The 13,605-nt window shown below is 40.7% G+C and overlaps 1 protein-coding gene across 1 annotated transcript; it reads right to left on the bottom strand.

The window, feature by feature from the left end:
* Positions 1-968: 968 nt before the first annotated feature.
* LOC120730788 (ribonuclease inhibitor-like) lies at positions 969-13,535 on the bottom strand. The gene is made up of 5 exons (XM_040027270.1): positions 13,058-13,535; positions 12,604-12,777; positions 11,695-11,868; positions 1,588-1,628; positions 969-988 (listed from the first exon to the last, which is right to left on the bottom strand). Exons 1-5 carry the CDS (start codon positions 13,294-13,296, stop codon positions 969-971), a joined length of 648 nt encoding a protein of 215 aa, XP_039883204.1. The 5' UTR covers positions 13,297-13,535.
* Positions 13,536-13,605: the final 70 nt, after the last annotated feature.

A 13,605-nucleotide genomic window follows, 5' to 3' on the forward strand; every position in this document is an offset into this window, starting at 1 on the left:
ATGGGTGCTTAGCTGATACTTCCTTATATCTGGGAAATCAAGGCCCCCCTTTGAGGATGGAAGACAACGTGGATATAGTAAAGCGCTATACAAATACAGGCATTTTACCATTTCAATACAAGGTTTCCTCCCTGCCCAAACAAAGGAGCTGAACCAGCCATTTAAGAGTTTGGATAGTTTTGTGTGGGAAGAGGGTCGGGGGTTCTGGTCTGACGTTCTGGTCTTCAGACAACTTGGGAAGGTTAAGAGAGGCGAAAAATACATCCAATAAGTCTGCTGTATTTGTCTGAATTTGCGATTTATAAAGGTCTTCATAGAAATTTCTAAATATATCATTAATACTGGTGTTGTCAAAAAACTGTTTTCCATTTACATCTTTAATTGAAGTGATGTTCTGAGAGTCTGATTTCTTGTTAGTCAGGTATGCTAAGTATTTCCCAGGTTTGTCACCATATTCGTATAGCCTTGGCCTCCCAAATCTAATTTTAGTCTCTGCATCTTTTGTCAGTAGACAGTCAAATGCCGAACGTAGAGCATACATTTCTTTGAGCCTTAGAAGGAGATCATCTTAAAAAACCTACTGTGTTTTAGCTTAGATTCCAAAACCTGCCTCTGCTCTGCTTGTTTACGCTTGTCTACACCAGAGTAACGACAGGTTATCAATGGAGGGTGTATTAACTAACAAAAATTGTCCGAGTTCATCTGTGAGGTAACCTGTGAATCCAATTTAGAGCAGTTTAAAACATCAACTGATTGAATCCATGAATCTGAAAACGTGTTTGTGAGTGAAAGAGACAGACATGTACAGACTGAACTATCTGTTCAACAGTCAGCGTGTTTCTCTAACAGGAGACACTCTTTACACTCCACTCAGCACAGGGACACTGAGGAACCAGGAAATAAGGAATAAAATCTAAATCCAGGATAAAGAGGTTCAGTGAATGTGGTGTTGAAGGTGTGGAGGTGGATCAGAGTTTCAGAAGAGACTCTGTAGAAGGACAGAGTGCCAGCAGGACAGTCCACATACACTGCTACTCTGTTAGAGAAGAAGGAGGAGGAGGAGGAGGAGGAGGAGGACATGGATGTGGATCTGCAATTGTGCCAGACACACCGAGGACCATCTTCAGAGCACCACAGACTCCAGGACTGACTATTCTCTCCAAACACACAGTCATCACTGTCTCCTTTCCTTCTGATGCTTCTGTAACTCACTGATATATAAACGTTTCCTCTCCACTCGACCTCCCAGTAACAGCGACCAGTCAGACCATTTCTACACAGCAGCTCTTCATGGACATCAAATCTGTCTGGATGATCAGGATATGACTGAACCTCCTTCACTTGTGTCACCTTCCTGTTGTTGTCAGACAGTTGGAGGTTTGTGTGTACTGTGTTTGTGTCGATTGTGAGTTGACAGGAATCTGATGGAGAGAACAAACACAATCCAGCTGCAGTTATTGATCCATCATCTGTTCATTGATTGACACTTTGATGATGACTCCTGACATCAGAATGATGAAGATTGAATGTGTTGGATGTGTGCTGCTTTGTTTTCATGAATCCCATTAAAAACACACTTACACTTCCTCAGACCTGGTCTCAACCATTGGACTCCAGCAGGCTCCACCCTGAAAGGAGGAGGGGGGTCAGAGCAGCACAGTCAGCATGCACACATGGACATTACATGGCTCTCACACACACACTGTTAGACACTAATAAAGGAACAGTCCAACATTTTCACAAATACACTTCAATCCATACGTGGATCAAACTGCTGATGATTTGGACTGATCCTGGATCTGTCAGTACACCACTGTATTGAATGAAATGTGACTGATTCAAACTGTGACCTTCATTATCTTTATATTCCTCTTCTGTTTAGCTGGAAAGGACACCTCCCTGAATTTGCTGACAGCTTTTTTTCTCCTCTAGGTGTCAGTGTGGTTACTGTACATGACCTCTGACATCTGAGTGAGTCCAACATTGTTTTCATGTGTTTTAATGCCATCTAAAATGTGTTCATGTTCTGATTTAACAGGAGATTTCTCCACATGCACACAGAGAACTTTCTGCCTCTGTCACACAAACAGTTTATATTTGTTTTTGAATATTTCAAGTAGGAACTATTAAGGGACCAGTGTATTTCCTTAGCAAAAACTCTGATTCACATGTTAGTGCACTGAACCGTTCTGCTGTCAGCTGACATCACTGAGAAACACCTGTCAGTCTCCTTCTGTCCTCTGAAAGTCTGAAAATTCATTTCTCATTAAGATTATTTCCATTCTGAGTTATTGTCACATTTACATATCATGTAGGGTTTGAAAACGATGTGCCAGGAGTCCGCTGTTCTCGCCAGCTCTAGTGATCCTTGACCTCCCGGTCAGCTATCATGCTGGTGGGTAACACACGTCTCCGAAAATGTCAGAGCACTTTTGCAAATATGTGATGTGTTGATAAATCACAGCCACAGCTGTGGAACAGTATACCACTACAATTACGTTTGCTTGACTCTGTGGATTCTTTTAAAAAAACAGTTAAAAACTCTTCTGTTCAAACAAGCCTTTTGTTGATCTACATATTTTATATTTTTACATTATTTACACTTGATCTTTTACATTGTATATAATGTCTATTGATTTTATTGTTTATTTTAATATTTTAATATTTGTGTACAGCGCTTTGTGATTGTCTGTCTGTGAAAAGTGCTTAATAAATAAAGTTTACTTACTCACTAAGTTTACTACATTGTCGCCTGAAAATATCTTAAAAGTTTATTTTGTGACCCAGAAAGAGTAATAGTTAAAAATGTAACCACGCTCCTCCGCCATTGCCGCATTTCAGTTTTGGACAAAATGTCTTCTCGGATATTTAGCTGTACCAAGTTCAATCAAGGTACCAATGATGCATGCTCGATAAAATGGGAGGCGCGAGAACACATACGGGAATTTTTCACATTCTCGGCTTGATGCATACTTTGAATTGGAAAAGTACTTGGATTACAACTGATGACGTATCACAAGTCCAGGAGAACCCAAGTACACAGAAGAACACATATTGAGACATGGCTTATGACTCCCTCGTACTCACTCAGTTTCTCTCAACCTTCGTCTTCCTGGGGCTGATGTGATGTGGTGCTTAGGATTACCATAATGAGTCTACTGAAAAGTGCAGCTATGCTGCTTTCAGGAACCATTTGAATATTAGAGATTGCGCAAACCATTGAAGAGTTAGCCCTCCCCCGCGCCCCATTCGGCCAATCAGATCACCGCTCCATCCTGCTCCATCCTGCTCCTGCCCGCCTACAGGCAGAAGCTGAAACAGGAAGCTCCAACCCGGAGGGTGGTGCACTGTTGGACGGACCAATCGGAGTCTGCGCTGCGGGACTGTTTTGATCACGCGGACTGGGAAATGTTTCACGTGGCTGCTAGGGACATTGATGAATACACAGACTCAGTCTGCGGATTTATCAGGAAATGCGTGGAAGATGTCGTCCCATCCAGAACAGTTAAATCCTTCCCAAATCAAAAACCCTGGATTAACGGAGATGTTCGCGCGGCACTGGCGGCACGGAGCACCGCCTTTGCCTCCGCGAACACATCGGACTACAAACACGCACATTACCAACTCCGGAAGACGATCAAAGCAGCCAAACGTGAGTACAGGGACAGGGTGGAGCAACAGTTTGACAACCCTCGGAGTATGTGGCAGGGACTAAACACGATCGCAGACTTTAGAGGGAAAACCAGCACACCGCAGACCACGGCCTCTCTGTGTGAGGATCTAAACGTATTCTACGCTAGATTCGACACAGCGAACACCATGAGACCGGACAGTGTGCGCACCGCGGATGACGTCAGTGCGCACACTGTGTCTGAGGAGGATGTGCGGAGGTGCTTCAGGAAGGTGAACGCACGCAAAGCTACTGGTCCGGACGGGATTCCCGGCCGCGTCCTCAAGTCATGCGCGGCTCAGCTGGCTGGAGTGTTCACGCACATCTTCAACCTTTCCCTCTCTCTGTCTGTAGTCCCAGCCTGCTTCAAAATGGCCACCATCGTCCCTGTACCCAAATCATCCACCATCTCCTCATTGAACGACTGGCGACCTGTAGCCCTGACCCCCATTGTGAGCAAATGCTTTGAGAAGCTGGTCAGGGACTTCATCTGCTCTGCACTACCCGACTCACTGGACCCTCTACAGTTCGCATACCGCCACAACAGGTCCACTGATGATGCCATAGCCCTGACACTACATACTGCCCTGTCACACCTGGAGAAGAGAGACACGTATGTGAGAATGCTGTTTGTAGATTACAGCTCAGCATTCAATACCATCGTTCCCTCGAAGCTGGACAGGAAACTGCAGGATCTAGGACTGAGCAGCTCCCTCTGCAGCTGGATCCTTAGCTTCCTGTCTGACAGACGCCAAGTGGTCAGACTGGGCAGCATCACCTCATCCCCCGTCACACTGAACACTGGTGCTCCACAGGGGTGTGTACTGAGCCCTCTCCTGTACTCACTCTACACCTACGACTGCACAGCCACTAACAGCTCCAACATCATTGTGAAGTTTGCGGACGACACTACAGTGGTAGGTCTTATCACCAACGGTGATGAGACGGCTTACAGGGAGGAGGTCAGCGCCCTGTCCCACTGGTGTCAAGACAACCATCTCACCCTCAACGTCGCAAAGACAAAGGAGTTGATAGTGGACTTCCGGAGGTGCAGAGAAGTACACACCCCCATCACCATCAACGGCGCTGCTGTGGAGAGAGTGAGCAGCTTCCGGTTCCTTGGAGTACATCTGGCTGAGGATCTTACGTGGTCAGTACACACAAACAAAACAGTGAAGAAGGCGCAGCAGCGCCTCTTCTTTCTCAGGAGACTGAAAAGATTCGGCATGAGCCCCCGCATCCTCAGGACCTTCTATCACTGTGCCATTGAGAGCATCCTCACTGGATGCATCACCACCTGGTATGGCAACAGCACCGCCTACAACTGCAAAGCTCTCCAGCGAGTAGTGCGGTGCTCTGAACGGATAATTGGAGGTGAGCTTCCCTCCCTCCAAGACATCTACAGGAAGCGCTGCCTGAGGAAAGCGGGGAGGATCATCAAGGACTCCAGTCACCCCAGCCATAAACTGTTCAGACTACTTCCATCAGGAAGGAGGTTCTGCAGCATCCGGTCCCGTACCAGCAGACTGAGAGACAGCTTCTTCCATCAGGCCATCAGACTGCTGAACACGTCATAGACACCTCAGCTTCACTACTGGAACTTTAACATTATGCACTCCACACTGTATATAAATGCCACTTGTTTTGCACATATTCAACTCTGTATATTTTATATATTTTATTATTATTATTATTTTTATTTTTTTTACTATTTAATTTGTAAAAATGTGTATACACACACACACACACACACACACGTAGGAAAATATTTAGTATACACATCCAGAAATGCATACACTATTATATATTGTACATATATTTATTAGTTTCAGGTCGGCCATTCTTGTATTTTGCTCGTTTGTGTTGTTGTGTTTGCACATCTCTGTTGCTTGTGGGGCTCGCACACAAGAATTTCACTCGCATGTGCTGTGCCAATGTGCCTGCACATGTGATGTGACAATAAAAGTGATGTGATTTGATTTGATTTGATTTGATTTATTGGAGAAATATGCTCTCTCTTTCTAGTCCCTGTCAGTACTCTTAGATTTAGATTAACTGAAGGCTTTTCAGGGAGTTTTTAGGGCATCCTGATAATAATGAATTACAGTAGTCTAGCTTTGAAGTAATAAATGCATGAACTAGTTTTTCAGCGTCACTTTGAGACAGGATATTTCTAATTTTAGAGATGTTGCACAAATGGAAGAAAGCAGTCTTACATATTTGTTTAATATGTGCGTTGAAGGGCATGTCCCGGTCACAGCATTACTGGAGGCCAAGGTAATGACATCCAGAGTAAGAATCTGGTTAGATACCATATTTCTAAGATTTTCAAGGCCGAGTACAATAACCTCAGTTTGATCTGAGTTAAGAAACAGAAAGTTAGAGGCCATCCAGGTCTTTATGTCTTTAAGACATTCCTGCAGTTTAACTAATTGGTGTGTCTTATCTGGCTTCATGAATAGAAAGTTGGATGTCATTTGCATATCAGTGAAAATGTATGCTATGCCTTCTGATGATACTGCCTAAGGGAAGCATGTATATTGGCCAATCCACCACCTTTCATCTATTATACCATTACAAAAACAAACAAACATGAAAACAAAAAATCACCATTGGCCCACCGGGCAAATGCCCAGTATGCCCGATGGCCAGTCCAGCTGTGAGGTCAGCTGGTGGGTAACAGGCATCTTTGAAAATGTTAGAGCACTTTTGCAAATATGTGATGCCTTGATAAATCCAGCAGATATTTGAAGTTTACACAGCAACAATTTTGTCTAAAAAATATCTTAAAATGTTATTTTGTGATCCAGAAAGAGTAATATGTCAAACTCCGCCACTCTGAGTTCTTCCGCCACTGCCTCATTTAAGTTGTGGACGAAATGCATTCTGGGATATTTTCTTGGGCTTAGCTAAAGTAGCTAGCGAGCTGATTGAAGACCAAAACAGCAGAAACAATTGGAAATTTTGCATCCAAGTGTGTAATTGAGTTGAGCGCACGAAGCAGAGATGTTGTGAGCGCGAACGACAGACTGAGCGCAGGTCCGCAGATGTCTGTGAGCACACAGAACAGAGATCTGAGCAAGAGCAAATGCAAACAACTGAGCGAGAGGGGTTGTTATTGTGAGTGTATATGGATAATCGCAAACACTTAAATTTATTTCTTGCACGCAGAATAGAATTTTGTTGTTAAATTAAACTTTTGTTCGCTCAAAAAATTTTCTCCTCAACTTACAACATTTGTTGCACGTAAGTTTTTTTTATGTGCACTCAGAATAGTGGCACTAAAATAAAGCCATAATCAGGAAATGATCAGACAAAAGAGGGTTATCAGGAAACACTTAAATGTTCAGGTTCTATGCCATATGTTAAAACAAGATCTAGAGTGTGATTAAAGTGGTGGGTGGGTGCTTTTACATTTTGAGAGAAGCCAATTGAGTCTAATAACAGATTAAATGCCATGTTGAGGCTGTCATTTTTAGCATCTACATGAATGTTAAAATCACCCACAATAATTATTTTATCTAAGCTGAGGCCCCCTCGGCCTGTGCTTCGAGGTTTCTGGTAGTTAGAATGACTCGGGGGTGTTGATTCATTTAAACTAACATAATCATCCTGCTGCAACCAGGTTTCTGTAAGGCAGAGTAAATCAATTTGTTGATCAATTATTAAGTCATGTACTAACAGAGACTTGGAGGAGAGAGACCTAATATTTAATAATCCACATTTCACTGTTTTACTCTTTGGTTCAGATGTGGATACTGTATTGTTCTTTCTTTGTGATTTTTTTTGTTGTTGTTTATCTGTTTGGCAGCTGACACGGTCTTTAAGGAGATGGAGTTTTGGGGGGATAACAGGAGGAGAGAAGCAGCAGAGAGGCTTGTAAGACTGCAACTCTGCTTCCTGGTCCCAACTCTGGATAGTCGTGTTTTGGGGGATGGCCAGGTTTCTAAAAATGAGAGCTGCTCCATCCAAATTGGAATAGGTCTTGTCTCTCCTCTTTTCTGTAAAGCCCACATTGTTTTTTTGACACTACTCAGACAGCCAGCAATTTAAGGAGAATATGTGGCTAAACATGTCAGTCCTGATCTGATTGGCAAGGAGACCAGAGAAAACTACAGAGCCCGACATTGTTTTGGCAAAGTTACACACCGATTCAATATTTATTGTAGTGACCTCCAATTGACGTAACCAGGTGTCATTACTGCCAATGTGAATTACAATTTTACTGAATTTATGTTTACCCTCAGCCCACAGTTTTGAATGCAGCCTGATTTAGTACAACGGTTCGAGGCTGTTAGAATAGATTAGAATTGAATGCCTTTATTGTCACTATACAGTTGTACAATGAGATACAGAACATCTCCTACTCAGTGCAAACATGCTGGGGGTGGGGGGGTGGGGGCACAGTTCTGCAGCGCTATATACATATGGATAGTATTAACAGAGGGTAAAAGATATATATATATATATATATATATATATATATATATATATAATGTACAAATATAGAAGCCGTTTTTTTTTTTTTTAAAGTAATATGTAATAAATAGTGTTGTGTATATACGGTTGGGTTATTGCACATAGAATTGGTATTGCACAGTGGTGGTCCATAGAGGAAATGGGAAGAAAAGGAAAAAAAAATGGGGGGGGGGGGGGCGCGCTGTGTTATCGGTGCATGTGTGAGTTCAGGGTGGTTATGGCTTTGGGGAAGAAACTGTTTTTGAGTCTGTGGGTTTTTGTGCTGATGCACCTGTAGCGCTTCCCTGAGGGACTAGCCTAGCTTGACCAAAAGATAAATGATAAGTCGTTAGTAACGTTTTGTTAAAGCAATGTGTAGTAGAAGCTGACAGGGAATGATAAGTGTTATTGTGAATTCAATTAATAAGTATTTATAATAAAGTAGCACTACATCTCTAAACTGTTATATCTGAGATGATAAATCCAGTTGAAGTTGGGCGGTGATAAAACTACCAACTTAGAGTGTCCATACGATTAAATGTACACAGATCTATACAAATGGTGAATGAATGGTGAGCAAAAGGCAGTTATAATCACTTTTCCTGGAAAGGCAAGGCAAGGCAATTTTATTTGTATAGCACACTTTCAGCACAAGGCAATTCAAGGTGCTTTACATGATTAAAATAAAACACAAAAAATAAAACATAAAACACTATAAAAGTAAAATACAAGAAAACATTTACAAGAAAGCATTTACAATAAAACAATAATCAAGACAATAATTTATATGAAAAAATTAAAACAAACAGGTAGAGAGCCATAATAGGATCAGTTACTCATAAGCAAGTCTAAATAAGTAAGTTTTAATTTTAGACTTAAAAGAGTTCAGTGTCTCTGCAGCTTTGCATTCTCCCGATACTGTGTTCCAGATGTGAGGAGCATAGAAACTAAAAGCTGCTTCTCCATGTTTAGTTCTGGTTCTAGGGACGGTCAATAAACGAGAGCTGGAGGACCTGACTGATCTAGATGGTTTGTACCATGATAGCAGATCCCTAATGTACTCTGGTGCTAACCCATTCAAAGATTTGTAAACTAATAACAGCACTTTAAAGTCTATTCTCTGAGCTACAGGGAGCCAGTGTAATGACTTTAGAATTGGAGTAATGTGCTCTATGTTCTTGGTTCTAGTGAGAACACGAGCAGCAGCGTTCTGAATCAGCTGCAGTTGTCTAATTGATTTTTTGGGTAAACCTGTGAATATACTGTTACAGTAATCAAGGTGGCTAGAGATAAATGCATGGATGAGTTTTTCTAGGTCTCCTTGTGTCATCAGTCCTTTAATCCTAGAAATTTTCCTCAGGTGATAGAAGGCTGTCCTTGTTATTACTTTGATGTGGCCCTGGAGGTTCAGGTCTGAGTCCATTATTACACCTAAATTTCTGGCCTGATCGATAGTTTCTAGTTGGACCAGTTTGAGCTGATTACTGATATTTAATCGATCTTTTTTGGGTCCAAAGATAAGTACTTCAGTTTTGTTATTGTTCAGTTGAAGGAAATTATGAGACATCCAATTATTAATTTGCTCAATGCATTTATTAAGAGTTTGGATAGGTTCAATATCACCTGGTGACATTGAGATATAAAGTTGAGTATCGTCTGCATAATTGTGGTAGTTAATATTATTGGTGGTTATAATCTGGCTTAACGGGAGCATGTAAATGCTAAATAAGAGGGGCCCTAGGATGGAACCCTGGGGGATCCCGCATGTGATTTCTGTATTTTGTGATGAAAATTGGCTAATTGACACATAGAAGTTCCTGTTCTTAAGGTAGGACTTGAACCAGTCGAGTGCTGTACCAGAGATTCCGGCCCAGCTCTCTAGACATTCCAGTAATATATCATGATCAACAGTGTCAAACGCCGCGCTAAGGTCCAGTAGTACCAATACTGTGGATTTCCCACGGTCAGTATTTATACGGATGTCATTAAACAATTTGACAAGGGCTGTCTCGGTGCTGTGGTGCCTATGAAAACCAGACTGATAAATATCAAAGCGGTTGTTCATTGTGAGAAAGCTGTTTAACTGCTGGAAAACAGCTTTTTCAATAATTTTACCGATAAATGGAAGATTAGAGATTGGTCTGTAGTTTTGCATGAATGTGCTGTCTAGGTTCTTTTTCTTTAATATTGGTTTGATAACTGCTGTTTTTAAGGCTTTGGGAAAGACACCTGATAGGAGGGATGCGTTAACTATTTGGATCAGATCTCCCCTGATGGCTGGGAGGACCTTTTTAAGAAAACCTGTCGGTAATATATCCAAGCAGCAGGTGGCAGAGCTTAGATATTCAATAATTTTATTGAGGCTTGATTGATTTATTGTTTGAAAGTGAGTCATTTTCTCTGCATAAGTGCTAATTGGGCTTAACGTCGGTATCGGGGTTGAAACTAATGTGCCAATCGATCTTCTGATTTTCAAGATCTTTTCAATAAAGAAGCTGGCAAATTCATTGCAGGCCCTGGTGGAACTTAGGTCAGGGGCTATTGCCACTGGAGGAGTAGTTAATCTCTACACTGTAGCAAATAATGTCCTAGCATTGTTGTTGTGTCTATGAATAATCTCAGAGAAAAATGACTCCCTTGCATCCTTCAGGGCTAGTTGATACTTATTCAGCCTCTCTTTATATATCTCGCAGTGAACCTGGAGTCGAGTTTTCCGCCATTTTCTCTCAGCACGCCGGCACTCTCTTTTTTCATTACATACCAGTGGATCACTTCTCCACGGAGACTTCTTTTTACTAGAGACAGTTTTAACCTTGAATGGTGCAATCTTATCCATCATGTCTAAGATTTTGGATAGAAAATCATCTGTCAGTTTGTTTACTGAATGTGTGTTGGTGGACGTTGGTGATTTAAACAAGTTGGAAGTGTACATCAGTTTAAAATATTCAGCTGAGTTTTCTTTAAAGAAGCGTTTTTTAACAGTGATCTTACTCTGATTAGGTATATTGGCTAAGATGTTGCTATCAAATGAAATGCAGAAATGATCAGATAATGCAATATCAGTAACGGCAACGTTAGAGATATTTAGATCTTTGCTAATAAGTAGGTCCAGAGTGTGTCCTCGATTATGCGTTGGCTCACTAATGTGCTGGATTAGATCAAAGTTATGGAGGACATCATTTAATGCCTTTGTTCCGCTATCTTGAAGCTTGTCAGTATGAATGTTAAAATCTCCCACAATTGCTATCTGGTCATAATCTAGACATATTGCAGAGCAAAGGTCATTGAAATCATTAAAAAGGTTTGTATTAGATTTTCGTGGTCTATATATGTTTAGAAATAAAACTTTGTTTGGTTCATTTATTTCAGTAGCTAAATATTCAAAGGTGCTGAACTCACCTAGCGATACCTTTTTAAAGTTTAGTGATTGGTGAAAGATTACAGCATCTCCTGGTTAATAACTGTTTATTATTCAGCTAGACGAATGCATGAATAAACAGGAAGTGAGTGAATGACACAGGAAATGTTTCCATCTCTTCTTCCTCTTTCAGACATTCTCTCAATACCTGAGAGTTTCCAGTCTCCAGCGTGGATCCTTCAGTGCAGCCGACAGCAGTTTCATTCCTGAGTTCCCTGGATGATTGTAGCTCAGGTCCAGCTCTCTCATATGGGATGGGTTGGAGCTCAGAGATGAAATCAGAAATGTACATCCTTCCTCTGTGATAAGACAGTGTGACAAACTGCAGACACACAAAACAATTCATCCATGGACACTTCACTGAACACTTGCCTTTGTTTTGCCTTTTTTCCAGAGACAATGATCCTCATTCATTTTATCCATTCAATTCAAGTTAGCTTTATAAAGCAGCACATCATCACAGCAGTGACTGTGATGATGTTGTTGCAGCACAAGGTGACGAATCCATAGGGTTTATTGGCACCTTAAGCCTGCAGCCTTAGAGTCTATGAAGACCTCAAAGAATAATATGCTACTATGAGGTATTCCATGTAAGATGTGTCCTGAATATTCAGGAGTTTGTATATAAAAATAATTTTAACTTTGACTCTGAATTTAACAGTTAGCTTAAAAGGAGAAGCTCCTGTCTGTACTCTCACTGCAGCATTTTGGATGAACTGAAGGCTTTTAAGGCCGTTTTAAAAAACCTGATTAAAAATTGGATTCCAACCTAGAAGCAATAAGTGTGTTACTCAATAAAAAAAAACACTCTGCGAAAGCATCTTTTAGATTATTTAAATATTTCATCAATATTGATTAAGGAAGGAATGACATAACTTCATCTAAAAGAACTCCAAGTCTTTCAATGAAAATTTTTCAAATTTCTGAAAATTCCAAACAGTAATTCAGAGTCTGAGAATCTAACCAAAAGGTAAATAAAATGTAACCATTTTACTATTTTATCAGTTATCTAATAAATATTCTAAATAATAAAGAGTGGAAAAGATTGAATCCTGACCCAAGACTTTCTAGTGTACAATGTGGACTCTGCAGTGCAGCTGAAAGAAGCTTCACTCCTGAATCCTCCAGGTCATTGTCACTCAGGTCCAGTTCTTTCAGGGTAGAAGACTGGGAGCTAAGAACTGAGGACAGAACTTCACAACTTTTCTCTGAGAGGTGAAAAACACCCAGTCTAAAAAAATGAACAATACAAAGATAAACACTGTTTATAAAGCGTAGTGATGCTGCAGTGATAAGTTACTAGATTTTGCAAAATGTAATGTAGATTTACTATTTTAACAACTTTTGCCTTATTTTAAACATATCAAAAACATGGCACATTACAGTAACTTAGAAATAATGACAAATAGTAAGACACAACTACACATGGAAGGATTTTACCATTAGTAACTACATTTTCAACATATTAAATATGTAATTTGATGACAAATAATGTATCCCATCTATGTAACCTCAGAGTTTCCAGTGTACAATGTGGACTTTGAAGTGCAGTAGACAGACGTTTCACTCCTGAATCCTGTAGGTTGTGGTTACTCAAGTCCAGCCCTCTCAGACTACAGGACTGGGAGCTTAGAACTGAGTTCAGTAGTTCATAGCTTCTCCTTGAAAGAAAACAGCCACTTAATCTAGAAATAAAAAACAAACAAAAATGTTTTTTGATCATGCAGTGATGAGATGCCAGATTTAGCATATTTACTGTTGTTTCAGGAGTGGCTGGAATTGCAATTGTCTTATTTTAAACACATAAACATTGTCTGTCTCCCTAACCCAAAATCAGAGTTGTTTCGACAGGAAAGGGATGTGGAAGCTGAAAATCCAGGAATTGCAAGTAAGACTTTAATGCTCATTGCATACCCAACACATGGTGGTGTGTGTCAAAATTATGTCACATTTGCTAGTGTATGCTTTGGTGTCCCTTTATACACATGAAATTAACACTATAATAATGCAACAAAAATCAAACAAAAGGTACGTGACATGTTTTTGCTTGCTTATTTTG

Source organism: Simochromis diagramma, unplaced genomic scaffold (assembly GCF_900408965.1).
Source record: "Simochromis diagramma unplaced genomic scaffold, fSimDia1.1 OVJJ01000665.1, whole genome shotgun sequence".
Taxonomy (NCBI): domain Eukaryota; kingdom Metazoa; phylum Chordata; class Actinopteri; order Cichliformes; family Cichlidae; genus Simochromis; species Simochromis diagramma.